General features: G+C 45.0%; 1 protein-coding gene across 1 annotated transcript in view; it reads left to right on the forward strand.

The window, feature by feature from the left end:
- The first annotated feature begins 7235 nt into the window (after positions 1 to 7235).
- Positions 7236 to 16269, forward strand: part of LOC122377359 (insulin gene enhancer protein isl-1-like) — a 60613-nt gene continuing 51579 nt past the window's right edge. Inside the window, exon 1 of the mRNA XM_043357291.1 lies at positions 7236 to 7669. Within this exon, the coding sequence (XP_043213226.1) occupies positions 7645 to 7669 (25 nt within the window). The 5' untranslated portion in view covers positions 7236 to 7644. The remainder of the gene's footprint in view (positions 7670 to 16269) is intronic.

Below are 16269 nucleotides of genomic sequence, written 5' to 3' on the forward strand. Positions count from 1 at the left end.
CTTACCAATTTACTCGATTTCACAACACATTTCTTGAAATGCTTGTGAACGATGAAAGTCCTACCTTTGACCTGACCTGTGACGTCATTAGTTTGACCTAGGTCAATGAAAGTCGTTCACAAGGTAGTTCACCGGTTGGGCTATCGAACGTCGTTTGAATTTTGAACATCGGCCGGTAAAATTCCGAGATCTTCCCCCCCCCCCTACGGGTGGTAGGGTCCGCCGATAGCCCTACGGTGCGCGGGTTAAATCTTGTCTGACAGAAGCAGGCAACAGTTCCGTGTAATGTGCATATATGATATATGAAATGCATATTGCGGAATGGGCTCATTTCGGCCTCGAAAGATCCGAATGCATACCTCATAGTAACAATATATTTCTGTCGTGGCCAATTTGCGCAGAAATTGAACACCGGGTGATTACCGAGCTATTGTTCTATCAAAACTTTCCGATTCAATCTCGCTCAGGGTTTTCGTGCAAGTAAGGGGGGGGGGGGGCTCGCTCAGCGAAATGCGTATCAAATATGGAGATTCTGAAAAAGAAAATGGGTGGGACTGGGGGCCCGCATACTAGGGGTCCCGCTTTGGAGGCGATGATCCCCTCTCCGAAATAAATTCCTGGCAGCGCCACTGTCTTGAATGACCACGTTTGAAGGTTTACATATCGTGTGCGGAAAATATATGAAAGAATGTTACCTGTTCGTTTCAGCCGTTTTTATACATATTCGCGGAAAACCTGAGGGGGAGGCGTAGCATTATAACCCTCGCATGTGTAGGGGGGGGGGGTCGGATGGACCCCCCCCATGGTTTTTCGCGAATAACTCGCGTAAAAAGCGGCCGATCGCGACGAAACTTTCAGTACCCTCGCATTGATCAATTTTACACCTACCCTGAAAATTTCATGACCCTGACCGAAATGACCTTTGACCTGTGACCTCTTTTCCGAGACCATGTTTGGCCGGAATCGCAATTTCGCGTATGTCGGCTCGCACTAGCCGCGTGTTTGCAAGCTTTTCGTGGTTTCAAACGTTCAAACATGTGATTTGATGTTACTCCCGTGTGTGTCAAGGTCACCTGAAGGTCAGGTCAGGTCATTGACCTTTGGTGACCTCGGGTGACCTCGGGTCACTTTTTCGAGTTTTACATGTTTCTAGGCTAGTTTTTGGAGCTGAATTCGAATTTAGCAACCATTTGAACATTTACGAAGTAGTTTTGGTGACTTCGTAACATGTTACGAAGCTGTCAGAGGCGGTTGACACGTACTACGAATACCCGTCAGGACGCCTACTGGTTGACCTGACCTGACCTGACCCGACCTGGTCTAAATGCTTCAAGACATCATCTGTGATCAAAACTAACACGATATTCGTGATCAGCACCCCGAAAAACCCCTTAGCAGCCACACTTTACGACTTTCTAACAGGTCCCGATTTTCCCGACTTTGGGTCATTGACCTGACCTGGAAGGTCAAGCAATGACCTAGGACCTTAAAATTGGGTATCATCGGCTTCCTCTCGTCACGGGCAACACGCTCGTTTTTTCCGCGAAGCTCTAGCTCGATCAGGGGCCAAACGGCAAGGGGGGGGTCCAACCGACCCCCCCCCTACACATTAGAAGCTGGCAAACGCCGCACACATGCGAGGGATAAGAAAGTGCAGGAAGAATGCCGTAAAATAAGGCAATGATAGAGTGCTATACGACCTGGGCTGTCTCGAATCTATCACACAAAAAAAAATCAGATCAGGGGGCCTGCACTCTGCAATCAACCATTCTAGACTGATGAGGGTTTCATTGCTCAAAGTCATATGCAAAGGATGTGCATGTGAGAAAATGTAATGCGTAAAAGTCATCAAGAAACTGAAAAGGCGTAAAAACGTTCTGTCCTGTCCTGTCATTGACTATGAAAACAAAAGATAACCAAATCGGGCAAGTGGAGCGGGGGTTGCTGCTTTTATCCACTAATTGAGGTAGAGCTTCGCAGTCGCTAAAGAAGCGACTGTGCGCGCGAGCTTTCCCATCGTAAGGTCTCAGGTCAACTGGTGATCTCTGAGGTCAAGACACAGGCCTCACGAAAAAAAGTCCTGTTTTGGTAAATAACTTCGTAAAAAAGTCGCAAAGTTGCAAGCGTCGTAGTGCTTGTCGTGCTCAAGGGCGTCACAAATCTACGGCTTGTTAGCAAAAGGTAAACTAGGAGTGTTGAACAAAGTCAGGTCGAAGCCGCTCAGGTCACGACACTACGCTGGTAGAAGAAAGTCATACCGCACATCAATCGATTCGGCATGTCGGCTAAGTAGGGCAATCGGTGGCTTCCCTGACTACTTCATTGGGAGCCGGGAGGCATTGACGAAAAACTCTGATGACCTCAAATGCCCCTAGCAGCGTCATGTAGGGCTTCACGCAGCACATATGCAGCACTATGCAAAAACAAAACAGGTATGTATGTACATTGGACATGCTTTTTTTTCTTTTTTTGCTAAAATGGTTTGGCTCCAAGCTCATTTTCGAAGCTGTTACTTGAGTTTTGGCAACTTCAGCGTCTCGCCAAGAATTTCTTACCGCTGAAATCTTCAATTTCAAATTGTGCTCGGTACATACTACATACATGGAAATGGTGTCTTGAAAAATGAGCACACTGTGATGACGTCATTCGTGGCAGCTGGCACCAAATTTCCTTGCGATGGCATGAAGTGTTGACAGATTTAAGAAAACTTTGTTGTTGTTTTTTTACTGTTACCCAGGTCAAAATCGAGTAAGCGGTTCTGTGCAGGGTAGTTACACATAACATTGCATTGTGAAAAGTAAATTATATCTTTAACCCTCGCCCGCACATGCCATTTTCACATTCTAGAATGCACATGGGGTGGGGGGTGCCACACCACCGCGCCATTTCGTTCCTGCTGGAGATGGAGCTCTGCAGCAAAGATGAACAGATTCTTTGGGAAGAGACAAATCCAATGGTGCCCAATTTAATCTCATTAGGTCAATTATTGACCTTCCAGGTCAGGTCAAACTAAAAATGTTGTTGTTTGGGGCCACCGTTGGATTATCACGTGCTGTGACCATCATATTCCGATGACGCTGCCTTTTGTGGTGCAAAGCCAGCTAAAACAGCTCTTTGTCAAACTATCCGACTAGGTTTCTACTGGCTGTGGTCATTTCAGGTCAAGTTAGGTCAAGATCAATGATATGTGTTTGTATGTCTGTGTGTATCTGTGTGTATACTAATCAGTGTTCGCCACGGGCCGCAAAATCCCAGTCCAGCCCAGCCCAGGCCCATGGGTTCACAGCCCGGCCCAGCCCGAGCCCATTCATGGTATAACTCGTCAAAGCCCAGCCCGGCCCAGCCCGTCAAAAACGAATGGATTAAAAATTATTGACACTGGACACAGGCATTCAAAGCTAGCAAAGAAACAATCTTTTGCGAGCAGCATGCCCAATGCACATTGCATGCGTGCTTTATTAACTCGTCTTTGAGTCTCGCACACTAATAAGCTATGTAATTATAGTTTTTGTCTCTTTTGCGAACCCCTGACTCCACTGTACAGTTCTTGGCCCAGCCCATCCACAGCCCATCGATCCTTTATATTTGAGGGCCCAGCCCAGCCCATAGCCCAGCCCAGTCCAGCCCATAGCCCAGCCCAGCCCATGGCCCATTGGGCTGGCCCGGCCAATGGCGAACACTGATACTAATGTGTGCACTGATTGTTTATGTGTCCATATTACATCAGATCATGAAATGAGAAGCTTTTACCAAAAATACAGTCGAAGAAGCTTCACAAAAAGTAAATTCAGCTTGCCTATAACGCAATGTTTTTAGATGACCTAGGTTGACATTGACCCTGACCTTGACATCTGTACATTGTCGAATAACATGTTCCATGATAGGTGGGAGGTAAGACTGGCAAAGAAGGCCGTAATCAAGGTGTCAAAAGCTCACAAGCCCCATAGCCAACGCAAAATGTTGGATATTTGTCATTTGGGTCATGACATGACTTGAAGAACAAGGTCATATCTCCGAAACCAAACACCACAGAAACTTGAAATTTTCAGTTTCGGAAATTTTCAGTTTTTGCTTTCTCAGAAGCAAAAACCTGGTCGGATAATGTGACAAAGAGGTCCTAGCTTGCTTGGCATCACAAAACGGCATCGTCATCGGCATATGGTGAGCAGCGCACTTGATATCCAACGGTGACCCAAAACAGCAGCATTTTTTAGTTTGACCTGACCTGGGAGGTCAATGATTGACCTGAGAAGGCAAAACTGGGTATCATTGGATTCGTCTCTTCCCAAAGAATCTTTTTGGTCTTTAGTCTTTACCGCGAAGCTCTATCTCCAACAGGAACGAAATGACGCGGGGGTGGTGGCAACCACACCCCCCCCCCCCCCATGTGCGTTCTAGGATGGGAAAATGGCATGTGCGGGCGAGGGTTAACAATGTTTAGTGCAGAGCAGAAAAACTACCTGGGGGTGGTAACCATCCCCTTCTCCCATGTGCGGGCGAGGGTTAATCCACAAGAAATCGTTCTGGTCGAAGCTTCCGAATTGTTTTTACACAAAATTTCGTTAGTGTGTCGTAATCGGGTTACCATGTCGATGGTTGGTCAACATCGTAGATCATCTACGTAATTCCACCAAGTAAGTTCAAAGTGCAGCATTTTTAAACCTTATTATTAAGTCACTCTCACAGGAAAGCGCAAAATCGTTTGGGAACTTGGGAGCATATGAGCGCAAAGTGTCAGGCTACTTATGCAGTAGAAAATACAGAATATTTGTGAGGCAAAAGAGGATCAACGCAAACAGCCAGCACATATACGTACATGACATGCGGAGTGCGGAAACCATGGGGAAGAGCTGCTTCCTCTAGCCAGAGCCTGCACGCTGAAATTGGCCCCCTGACGTTGGTAAGCCATGTTTCAAGCCATGCTGCGCGTCTCATCGGTCCTGTCCCTGTCGGCAGTGGCTGTGAGACCGGGCGGCCGTCCAAGACCACACAGCACACCGTGTTTCCTCTGGACTCGTGCCAGCACCAACAAACAATAAACAACAGGTCGGCAGCGGCCGCCGCCGCGGGCGAGCGGGGGGCTCGCGTCTGCAGGTCGCGTCAAATAGACCCTGTCATCGGTCATCGGTGACTGGCCGACCGATCAGCTGTTCGGGAGCAGCGACTGTCCAACAAGCAGCTGTTCTAAGAGCCACAGCGACTGCTGAATTGACCAGCACCTATACCCTGAGAACGCCTGATGACAAAAAGCCTCAACACTCTTAGCATTTTTTTTTTTATATATAAACGGTTATCTATCAGGCCTGTAGAGTGTAAGGCACCTGGTAATCTATGTAGCTTTCTAGCTTGCTAAGTGTAAGGCACGTTATCTATGTAGCTTTCTAGCTTGCTAGGTAACCTTGAGCTTTGGTGCACATTAAATGTCTACGATGCATCTTCCGTGAAGAATTGAACAAGGAAGAAATGTCGATAAAACACAGAAGTTCCCAATTCCAACACATGTTTTATTCTTAAGCTGTATATTTTCCGAAGCAGCTAAAACAAAATACTGAGCCATAGATAACTGTCGTTTAAGAATGGCCGTGATCTACACAATGCGAGCTTCATTGGTGAAGGTATAGCGATTGTGAGCATTTGATATTGACGAGAGAAATTTGTGGAATATTTCAATGTAATGCCTAGTCAGATAGAATTCACTGCTCTAAAGCGGAATCCAAAAACACGGCAAGTTGCTGGCGTGAAGTCCAAAAAGACGATAAATAGTTGCAAAAATTTGGGTTAGGAATTAGGTACGTGAATTGTGTTCCTTTTCCGGCGCTACCTTGTAGCTTGTGTAGATTCAGACTGACAAGTGATATGACGAGCTCCCTTTCCGTATCTCTTCCCTCTACATATCTTTTTCCTTCGGTTTTGTGTTGTATTTTCATTTTCACCATTGACGGACTCGTGGGACACATTTTGGGCAGGCGCCTCTCCAACAGCGCCGGAATTTCGTGAAAGAACGTAGTGTTCCTAGAATGAAAACAAAGCAAATATCTTTTGCTGTAATTTGCTTGCTTTACGCTGCATACCAGCATGAACGGGGGCGGATAATTGTCACACTCCCAGGGGGTGCTTTTTAGCACTGGCGAATGGAAGCGTATAATTTTTACATTAAAAAGCACAAATAAGCACGCTTTCCCAACAGCATCACCCTCTTCGCGACTGAGCAAAGCAGTTTGTGTCTCAGAAATCAGAAGTAAGTTAAGCAACCACTGGAGCACTATTATATGGTGACCTATGAATTTCAGGGGGTGCTCGAGCACCCCCTAAAACCCCTAATTGTCCACCCGCATGATGAGCATAGGTATAAGAAAGGAGCAACCAAGAAGCTTTGGAAACTTGGGAACGTTTTTTATGAGCATTGCCCTCTTCCTGCGTCTCCAGCCACCTTTCTGGAAGTGCCAATAATTTTCAAATAGCTTGTGTGATCTGTTGCCCCATACGTGCACTCCATTTTCCCCTCTTTCGAAACCATCTCTTTCAGAGTTTCTTTGCAAGTGAGCCTGAGAACATGTCTCGATCGATCGGCAGTAAGGAAACGATGACTTCAAATTTGATTGAACAGGCATTTATTTACTGTACCGATATTTCACACCGATGTTTCGCTGCTTTTGTTGTTCTTGTTTGGTATCTCATTTCCGTGGATATGTCATAGCTGTTTAAGTCACGCACATTTTAGGGACACGTTTGAGCTGGGACTAAACTGAGAAAAAATCGAGTTTATGATGCCCTAAAAAGAGAGACAGCGAAAATGTTCAAAATTCTCCAAAAAGCACTTACACTTAAAGTGAGAACGTAGTTCAAGTTTATGCTCCAAAGTGTAATTCAAATTCTAACAATTATGCTTCGGTTTCGGATTAAATTTGGTGATAATTCGGTAAACTACGAAAATAGCACACAAACACGCTCCGATGGAGCACGATACGCTGTATATCGAACATCGATCTGGAAGCTGGCGTGACAATGCCGGCCTCCGGGCCACGTGGACCCGTGCCGGGGGGGGGGGGGGCTGTATTCCCTCGGCGCCTCTGCCCGCGGGCGCTGGCTCGTCTCTGGGTCCCGGCGGACGAAGGCGTTCCGCCGCCGCCGCCGCTGAGCCGGCGTCTCCAATCAATGCTGGCTAGACGGCGGGCGGAGCGCGCCGGTCACGTGACAGGGGGCGGGGCCAGCGGGCCGGGAAATGGCGGCGCCCTGTCAGAGCGGCGCCGGCCGGCGGGCGGAGCGGCACCAGCCACCAGCCACCGGCCACCAGCAACCAGCGGCCACCACCAGCAACCAGCACCGCGCCAGTGATCAGTGCCCAGAGATCGGCAGAACCCGCGGTCACGTGATTAGAGCCCCGACAGCAACCTGCTGCGGCTGGTGGTGACAAACCACCGGCAACCATCGGACAACAACCAGCAACCATTGGACTGCGACCAGCAACCACTGGGCAGCAACCATCCACCATTGGTAAGCAACCCAAGCCCATCGCTGGTCAACCACCAACGGTCGGCAGCCAGCAACTGGGACCAGCTACCAAACCGTGGGCGTCGTCCAGCAACCAGCAACCAGATCCAGCAACCAGACTGGACGACAGGCCGCCACCGTCCGCCCCTCGCAATGGGCGACCGCACCGGAGCTCACGGTAAGCAGGAGCCAAGCGTCTTTCGCTAATCAGTGCATGTGTTTACTTAAACTAACCTTAGCCTGGCCTTGGCATGGACCTGTTTGACCTGACACGACCTGACCTATCCCAAGGATGCCCACGTTGAGGCTGCTACCGGAGGCTCCGTCTCGCCGGCGGCAGAACCTGGCGCTCCTGCTACCGGGATGGAAAAGCTTTTAGTCGCTGTCAGGCTTATCATGTCGGAGATAGGAGCGAGCGTTTGGCCGGATTTTCGTGCTAATGATGTGGTGCCGGCTGCTGATGGTCAGCCGCAGGGCCGCTGGTGGCCAGCGCTGGTGGCAGAGCTGACCACCGCGCCCAGCGCTGGTGGCAGAGCTGACCACCGCGCCCAGCGTTGGTGGCAGAGCTGACCACCGCGCCCAGCGCTGGTGGCAGAGCTGACCACCGCGCCCAGCGCTGGTGGCAGAGCTGACCATTGCGCCCAGCGCTGGTGGCAGAGCTGACCACCGCGACCAGCGCTGGTGGCAGAGCTGACCACCGCGACCAGCGCTGGAGGCAGAGCTGACTACCGCGCCCAGCGCTGGTCACAGCAGCGCTGGGCAGTGCCGATCGCTTCCAAACGCCCAGCGTTGTTTTCAGCTCGGACCAGCACTCTCTTTACAGTGCTGACTGACATTCCACCTGGAGCTGCTGATGATATTTGGTCACATTGAACGTTCGTTCCATGGTTTAGAGTCTGCACTCTGCAGTAAGGGTCTGCTTTCATGCAGGCCAAAAGGTGCGCTAGGACATCGTCCAGATGGGCTGCCTCCGCGCTGGTCGGATGCGTGAGCTGACAGATCGCCCAACGCTCCGAAAGATCACCTCCAGCACTGAAAGAGCTGATGATTGATTACCAGCCAGCACTGCTCATGGGCAACCTCAATGTCTCAACGCTAGTCAGAGGGTTTAGTTGACTTATCGGCCACGGCTGCTGGGGCTAGCGGCTAGCGCATAGCTGGGCCATCGACGATCAAGACTCAATACTTAGATACTGATACTGAATCTGTCACAAAGTGAACAGAAGTCAGCCGAATCAACACTTGGATTGGTTTCTATTCATAGCGTATCAAGCAGTGTTTCTGAAGGTGAACTGTGACTGCATTGTTCTGCTCATTGATGATGAGTTGAACTACTTGATCCTTGGGACAAACAAGGACTTGAAAAGACTCAAGAGTGGATAGCCCATGCAAGAAGCCCTTTATTGTTCAATGTGCACTGAGGTGTGGTGATATGTGAAAAGCAATGAGCTGTTTTGAAGTTGCACCACGATTAGAGACTAAGCCAGATTAACCGCGGACCTACACAAACTGGCAAAACATTTAACATCAGAGGATTTATTGCATCAAAGTCCTGCAAACTTTTGCTATAAATAGCAAACTACTGGCTGGCCGCTTTCATTTGCCTGAAGAACTTTGTCAATAAAAGATAGCCAACACCTAAGTGGCATAACACATGTGCTAAAGACAGTTTGATCCATCCAAAATCAGCTCAGTTATTGATTTCAGTAGCTCGTAGTCAAGCAAAGTTTCCCCTCGCGTCAGCCCATGTTAGGCGGAGGCCACTGAATTAACTTGCTCCAAAAATCGTCGGAACACACAGAACCATCAACTCCAAACATAGCTTTGGTGCAATGTTGCTATGAAAGCTCAAAGTTCGGTACAAACTCGACAAGTGTCAATCATGGAGCAGCTCCATTGAAATGGCTAAATGCTTCTTTTGGACGGATATTTTGTTCTAATGGTGTGAAGGTTGGCTCAAAATCTAATTCATTTGCTAAACCTGGAGTATGTGTCGTCTTTTGCAAAAAAGCTGACGCTATGTGACGATTGTAGTCGTGTAAGTTCCGAGACAAAAGTTGTTGCAGATAACATAATCCGTAAAACGTTAATTTTGACAGTTTTTACATTTTTAAGGACAAAATCGTTGACCTAAGGTCAAATTTGATAGCATGAATTAGGAAGAGCTTTCAAAGATGCTATCAAAAGCGCTTTTCTGCGGTGTTGTAGCTCTATTCGTTCCCATGAGTTATGCGCTGGTTTGTCAAAAAGTGTCATAATAGGCGAAATGTGACCTTTGATGAACTCTGGTGACTTAAGCTTTGACCTGGTCCAAAAATTGAGGGAATTGCCTTCCCTATTATTTTTGACGCTTTTTCGAATGCCGCGCATTGCGTGTCACTCACTGGCCCGGGGGCCATGTTAGGCGGAGGGGGGGGGGGGGGTTCAGACGGCCCGGCGCGGATGGTGCCGAGCACCGGCCCGGCACGGGTTAATTCATATAAATACCAGCACATTACACATAGGTATACCTCCAAAAGGCCTTTAACATATCTTGGTTGTTGGAAGCTTTCCAAAGACGATGAAAGGCTGTCCGTACAGTACATAAGTCTTTTTTAACCCGCGCATGACTAACGGGTTCTACAGAGTCCCTCTTCCGTTTTTCGGCAATATCTTCCAAACCATGTAACGTATCAACACGAAACTTGCGATACCTTCAGCGGCATCTAGTTGACACCTTGTATAAAAAATGTAGACTTTCTAGCTACCATAGGTTGGCCAAAAATCACGTCAGAATGACGTAATGTCGGCCGATTTTTATGCAAAACAATGAACTACGGCAATCGCTCTCTACAGCTCAGTTATTAAGGTAGATCTAATTTGAAAATGATCAATAACATGGCAGAAATGTAAAACTTTTATTGTAAAATAGGCCAAATATGAGAATGAGCTTTCGCTTTACAGCATCATCAGATTCATTGTTGATTCATTGTGATTCATCAGATTCATTGTGATTCATCAGATTCATTGTTGATTCATTGTGACATCATCAGATTCATTGTGTAAACAATGAATCTGATGATGCTGTAAAGCGAAAGCTCATTCTCATATTTGGCCTATTTTACAATAAAAGTTTTACATTTCTGCCATGTTATTGATCATTTTCACATATCTATTTCTATTCATCATGGCAAAAAGCACCATCTCACACATTAATAGATCTAATTTCTTTGAATGAGTGGACTTCAAATGAATGTGGCTATCAAAGTGCTATCTCGGATTGAAATTTTGAAAAATATGTACTTACAATTAATGCACATATATGTGTTTTTTTTTTTTAAACAAAACGAAATATAAGTACTACACTGCCCATTGGTGACCTACTCTGACAAATTTTAGCTCAAGCCTCAATATCTTCAAAAATGGCCAAGTTATACGCATTATAGTAAAAATTTCACAAATATATATTTTTCGATTCCATTTTTCAGTACGTCTGTACGTCATCGTACAGCAATATAAATAGCACCATCGTTTTCCTGAGCTTAATTGCATCTAAATGACACCTTTTTTGTTGAAAGATTTGATTTTCAAATCATGACATTTATACCTGAATTGACCTGAACTCAGGTAAACTCAGCTGAAAATGACCTCACATGACACAGACGATATTCTTTTCGAAATCTTTGAATAAAATGGACCATAAACAATACATGTGTCATGTGACCGAAACATGATATACAATTTCGCGAGTTAGGATGACGTGGCCTTGACCTAAAAAATTCGAAAATCAAGTTCGGTTCCCTCAGGGTATCTAAAGGCATATATCAAAGACCTCGTAAGCCGAAAATGAGCCTGATCAGACTTATTAGCCGGCGGCCAGAGCCTAAATTGTGGACAACCCAAAATCCTGATAACTTTTACTTCGCTCGACAGATTGTGTCAGGGCTATCAGACGGCGTTTGAGTTTTGACGATCGGCCCAGTAGTTTCCGAGATAGGAGGGGCTCTGTAGAGCCCCCCCCCCCCCCTCCAGTCACTCGCGTTATGGAAAATACCCCAGTCATGCGCGGGTTAAAGATGATGAAAAGGGAACTTTGAAGGAAAATTCCAAGTGAGTGTTTTAAACGGACGGAGGAAAAACGACTTTTGTTTTGTTGTATGTCGGTCATTTGACAATGTCCGCTGGTAAAATGAACGATGAAGAAATTATGCACATTTTGCCGTTTATGGAGAAGAGTTTACAATTTTTAAGTGCATTGCCTAATTTAGTGAAAATGTTATATGAGTAGGTAACACTTGTCTTTGTCTTTGTCAGTAGGAGTAGGGGAGAGTGGGGCTATGCGTTACACTTTTTGGTCTTCTGCACTTAGTGGCCAAGCTATTCAATGAAAATTGCACCAAATTTGGTCACATGCTATAATATTATAGCTGAATTAATTTGGAAAGCACATGCAAACTTTCACTTATTTACGACTATTCCCTTTTATGTGAAATTCAGAAAACCAAAGCAAGATTTTTGGGGTAAGTTGAAAAATTGTGGGGCAACTTGATACACGATATGGGGTAAGATGTTACACATCTTTTTTCGTAGTTTCTTCATCATTATAACGGTCATTGGCCGTCCTATCGGAACCGATCGTAAGCCCCCGTAATGGATAATACTAAACATGCTTTCCTTTCTCATTGAAAGGCAAGAACAATAAAGCATAAACCATTACTGTACTCCACACGCATGAAAAGGCTCATCAAACATGGCTCAATCTCTGATCTGCCTTTACTGCGACGCCAAGGGCACCATGCATTGCCACTGACCGGAGTTTGATTTTCTGCACGAAATTTACGCCCAGGTGAAATGGAGCACGCTATAAGCAGTCTTGGGTAGCCATCTTGAAACATGCCCCGGCCCTGCGGCGGCCGACTCTCACAAGACTGAACTCAAATAATGTTTGTTTACATGAAGAGGCTAGTGCGGTTTACTTGGTGATCTTACAAAAGAAATCATCGCTTAATTTTGTGAACCTACATTCAACATTCTTACACAAATAACCTTGACAAAAAAAACGACCCAAAGTGTTGGCCAGCAAAAAAAAAAAAAAATACTTTTGCTGTCACCTTACCCCAGTCGCACTGGGCCTGTGCGCCTACAGGGCGACATGGCGTTCCACCAGGTCTGAGCCTGCAGTGACATGTAAAATGTGCGTAACCTTTCTGCTAGCGTAAATATTGGCGCCATATCAAGAGTATTTTTCAAGATATTTCCTTTGTAACAACTTACCCCTGTAACAACTAGCTCCACTCTCCCCTACAGACATTTCTTATCAGTGCAATTTTGGTCTCAACGTTGTTCTGAACATTAAAAAATCTGCTGTTTTCCGAAATAAATGATTAATTTGCGCTTCGTATGCCCTGGTTCAGCAAAGTCGGTCGATAACTGTGGAATCCATGTGCATTAGAGATGTCATTCGGATACCAACCTTTTGGTATACCGATACCAAACCGATACCAACTTGGTATTTGGTTGGTATGTGCTGTTTTAGAGTCATATTTTTCCCAGGTTTATGCTTGTAGATATAAAACTTTATCGGAATTCACTGGGATTGTATTGCGTTGTATTGTATTGCGGGATTGTATTTGGTTGGTATTTCAAGGCGTGTGGATTTGGTATTTTGTTGGTATTATGAATTCTCACTAATGTAAAAGAGGCTGAGAATTTGGCAAAAAGTTGGTATTTTCCTCATATTCCCAAGTCAATTTGGTTTCGGTATTTTTCCATGGATATTGTTGGTATTTGGTTTGGCATCGGTATCTCGATTTTCCGTAATTGACATCACTAATGTGCATACTGTAATACGCAGTTAAATGCCTGTTTTCATTAAATTACATGCTTTGTCTGGGATGTTTACTGAATGTTTAAATACTGGGGAAAAGCTACAAACCCATTTGCCGGATCATCTGAAGAAACTCAGTGACCCACGGTTTGGACTGAGGAGGCATTGGTGTAGAAATGGAAGCCGAGAAGTGTGGCTGAGGCGACTAAGGCCTTGAGTAAATTTAGCGATATAAGGTGCGAAACTTGTGACCATCACTTTTACCAAAAGTCTCAACATTCCATGAAATTAAAATTTATTATTGAGGAGATACCGCTAAGAATCATGATAACAACAATGCGAAGACGTATGTCCTAAGTAGTACATGAGATCTCGCTGTCGCTCCCGCTCGTAATAATGGACAGGTCATAAAAATGACCGGACCTGAGGTCAACGCAGGGCGATAGCCACTTTTTATTTTCGCATATGAATGACAATTGATAAGGCTTTAATCGTCATCAGACAAAATTGCAACCTTCAGTGGGGAAAATATCAAGGTCACTCTTCGAAAAATAGGTCAAAAGGTCACGTGATCAAAATTTTTCAAAAATTGAAAATCCAAGACAGCCAAAATGTTTGTTGGTTGATTGTTAGTTGAACCATATAAAGTTTGTATCGTAGAAAACCAATAGTTTTTTTAATTATAGGCCGCCAAACATAGGGCTGCAGCGCGACCTCCATGAATTGCCCGAGGCTATATCTCGGAAACCGTTGTTCGAAGAAAAACAAATCCTTGCCACAGCTGGCTTCCCCGCCCATCACAACCCATTGGACCAATTTTAAGCAAAAAATAAAATATGAGGGTGCAGGGCACTTGTCGATTTGTCGTGGAACAACAAATAGGTCATAGGTGTTTTGAGTTTCTCACAAAGTAAGACCAGAAGGGTGCTGCCTCCCCTCAACATGCACACACTCACTTTCTTTGAGGCTTCCATGTTCGTTAGAAAGGGCTTACAGATATAAACCGACAGATATTAGTCGGAGATTAGTGCGACTTTCTTTGGCGAACAATAAATTTTCAAAGAATCGCTTTATCACCCATTTCCTTCTTTCAATAACGTGCCGTACAACTGGTGCCTCTAACCATGGATGGGACTTACTATTTTTATCACTCATGAGAAATACCACATTTCCCATTCATATTAAATGCTTAAAGCATTTTACAAACGATTTACAACTAAAAATACTGAAGATTGCACAAATTCAAACCTGGAAATACTTGGGATTTTAACTCATTGTTTTGCTCTGAAAACATCCTAATGAAAGCGTTCGTTGGGTTATTCATGAAAAGACTGTCACAATGGCCTCGTTTCATAAATCTCTGCCGTAACTTACACCTTTCCGTAATTCACACCCTTTCAAACTACGGAGCGCAAATGAAGCGGTTTCACAAAGCCACAACTGGAATTGTTTACACCTCCGTAACTAAGCACATTTGCGTAGTTACATTCAATATACCCTGGTAGTTACCGTAATTTATCAAGCGTCCTACAAATTACAATTTCATATCAACACTTATTTTTTTACAAGAAATTATAAAACAATTATGTTGAATTTAAATCGTAAAAATTATTTATGAAAAAAACAAAATCGATTTTGCTGACCATCCTTTATTAACCCGCGCGGGGCTGGGGGGGGGGGTAAATTTTACCCCCCCTCGCGAATTTTTGCAATATCTCAAAAACGGCGGCGCGCAGCGCCGCCAAACTTTCAATACCTTTTCTTACATCAATTTGACACGTTCCCTGAAAATTTGAGCGAAATCCGTCGGAAATTTTTTGAGAAATTGACGTTTTAGTGACGTCATGTTCGCGATTTTCGCCTCAAAAACGGCAAAAGTTGAAACGCCGCTAACATCTTCATTTTTAAAGGAATCAAGACGTAACAAAAAAGGTTATGCGTGATTCTACTTTGTCTATCAAATGGCTATCTCGGTTTTTTGAAAATTTTGGATTTTGGCCCAAATTTTTTCTAAAAACTGACTTTTTTGGGAAAATAATTATAAAATCCAAAATTTTGAGTTTATCGAAAAAACCGGAATATATGTCAGAGAAGTGGTCTATGTGCACCTACATACCAATTTTTAGAAGAATCGGTTCAAAAATGTGGGAGTTATTCAAGATTTTATGACGTCACGACACACAAAAATTTTGAAAAATGATTTTTTGGAAGTTCTAGACCTCGCACGGAAACAAAAATAGCACCATTCGATTCGTCGTGAAAAACTGCATCAGATAGACACCTTTTTAGGCCTTAACAACCAACTACAAAATTTGACCTCACTTGACCTGACCTTGACCTGACCTCGACCTGAAATTCATCCAGAGGTGGTCCATATCACTTATTGAGTGTGCCTATTGAATTCTATGAGTAAAATGATCCATAAAACATGTGTCGCACATGCCCTTTTCCATATTTTGTTTTTTGGTGACCTGACCTGACCTGACCTGACCTTGACCTTGACCACTGAATGATATTGTATGCAAAGAATATTGTCTTGGTAGCCTAAGAACACGTTTTGGGCAATCAGTCTCAGTCGATGACTCCATTCTTCGGCAACTACGGTGCAAGGCCGATACTGTAGAAACTTGCAATTTGTACCCTTGACCTGACCTTGACCTTGACCTCAAACTTTAAATTAAGTACATATTTTAAGTAGTTCGTGATGAGATCTTTCGATTGGCGTTTGATTTTTCCAAATCGGACCATTAGTTCGGGAGATAACAGGGGGGGTAAAATTTACCCCCCCCCCAGCCCCGCGCGTTCGGCTGGAGACCCCAGCCCCGCGCGGGTTAAATCAATATACTGAAAACAGCAGAAAGCCAGCTAAGCAGAAGTGCCTTACTACGAAAGTGGCGCGGCGCGGCGAATAAACAAAATTCCGATAGCTGCCACAAAAAGCGACTGGTACAGAGGATTTGCAGTTTCTTTTT

Source organism: Amphibalanus amphitrite, unplaced genomic scaffold (genome assembly GCF_019059575.1).
Source record: "Amphibalanus amphitrite isolate SeventyFive unplaced genomic scaffold, NRLGWU_Aamphi_draft 000043F_arrow, whole genome shotgun sequence".
In the NCBI taxonomy this organism is placed as follows: domain Eukaryota; kingdom Metazoa; phylum Arthropoda; class Thecostraca; order Balanomorpha; family Balanidae; genus Amphibalanus; species Amphibalanus amphitrite.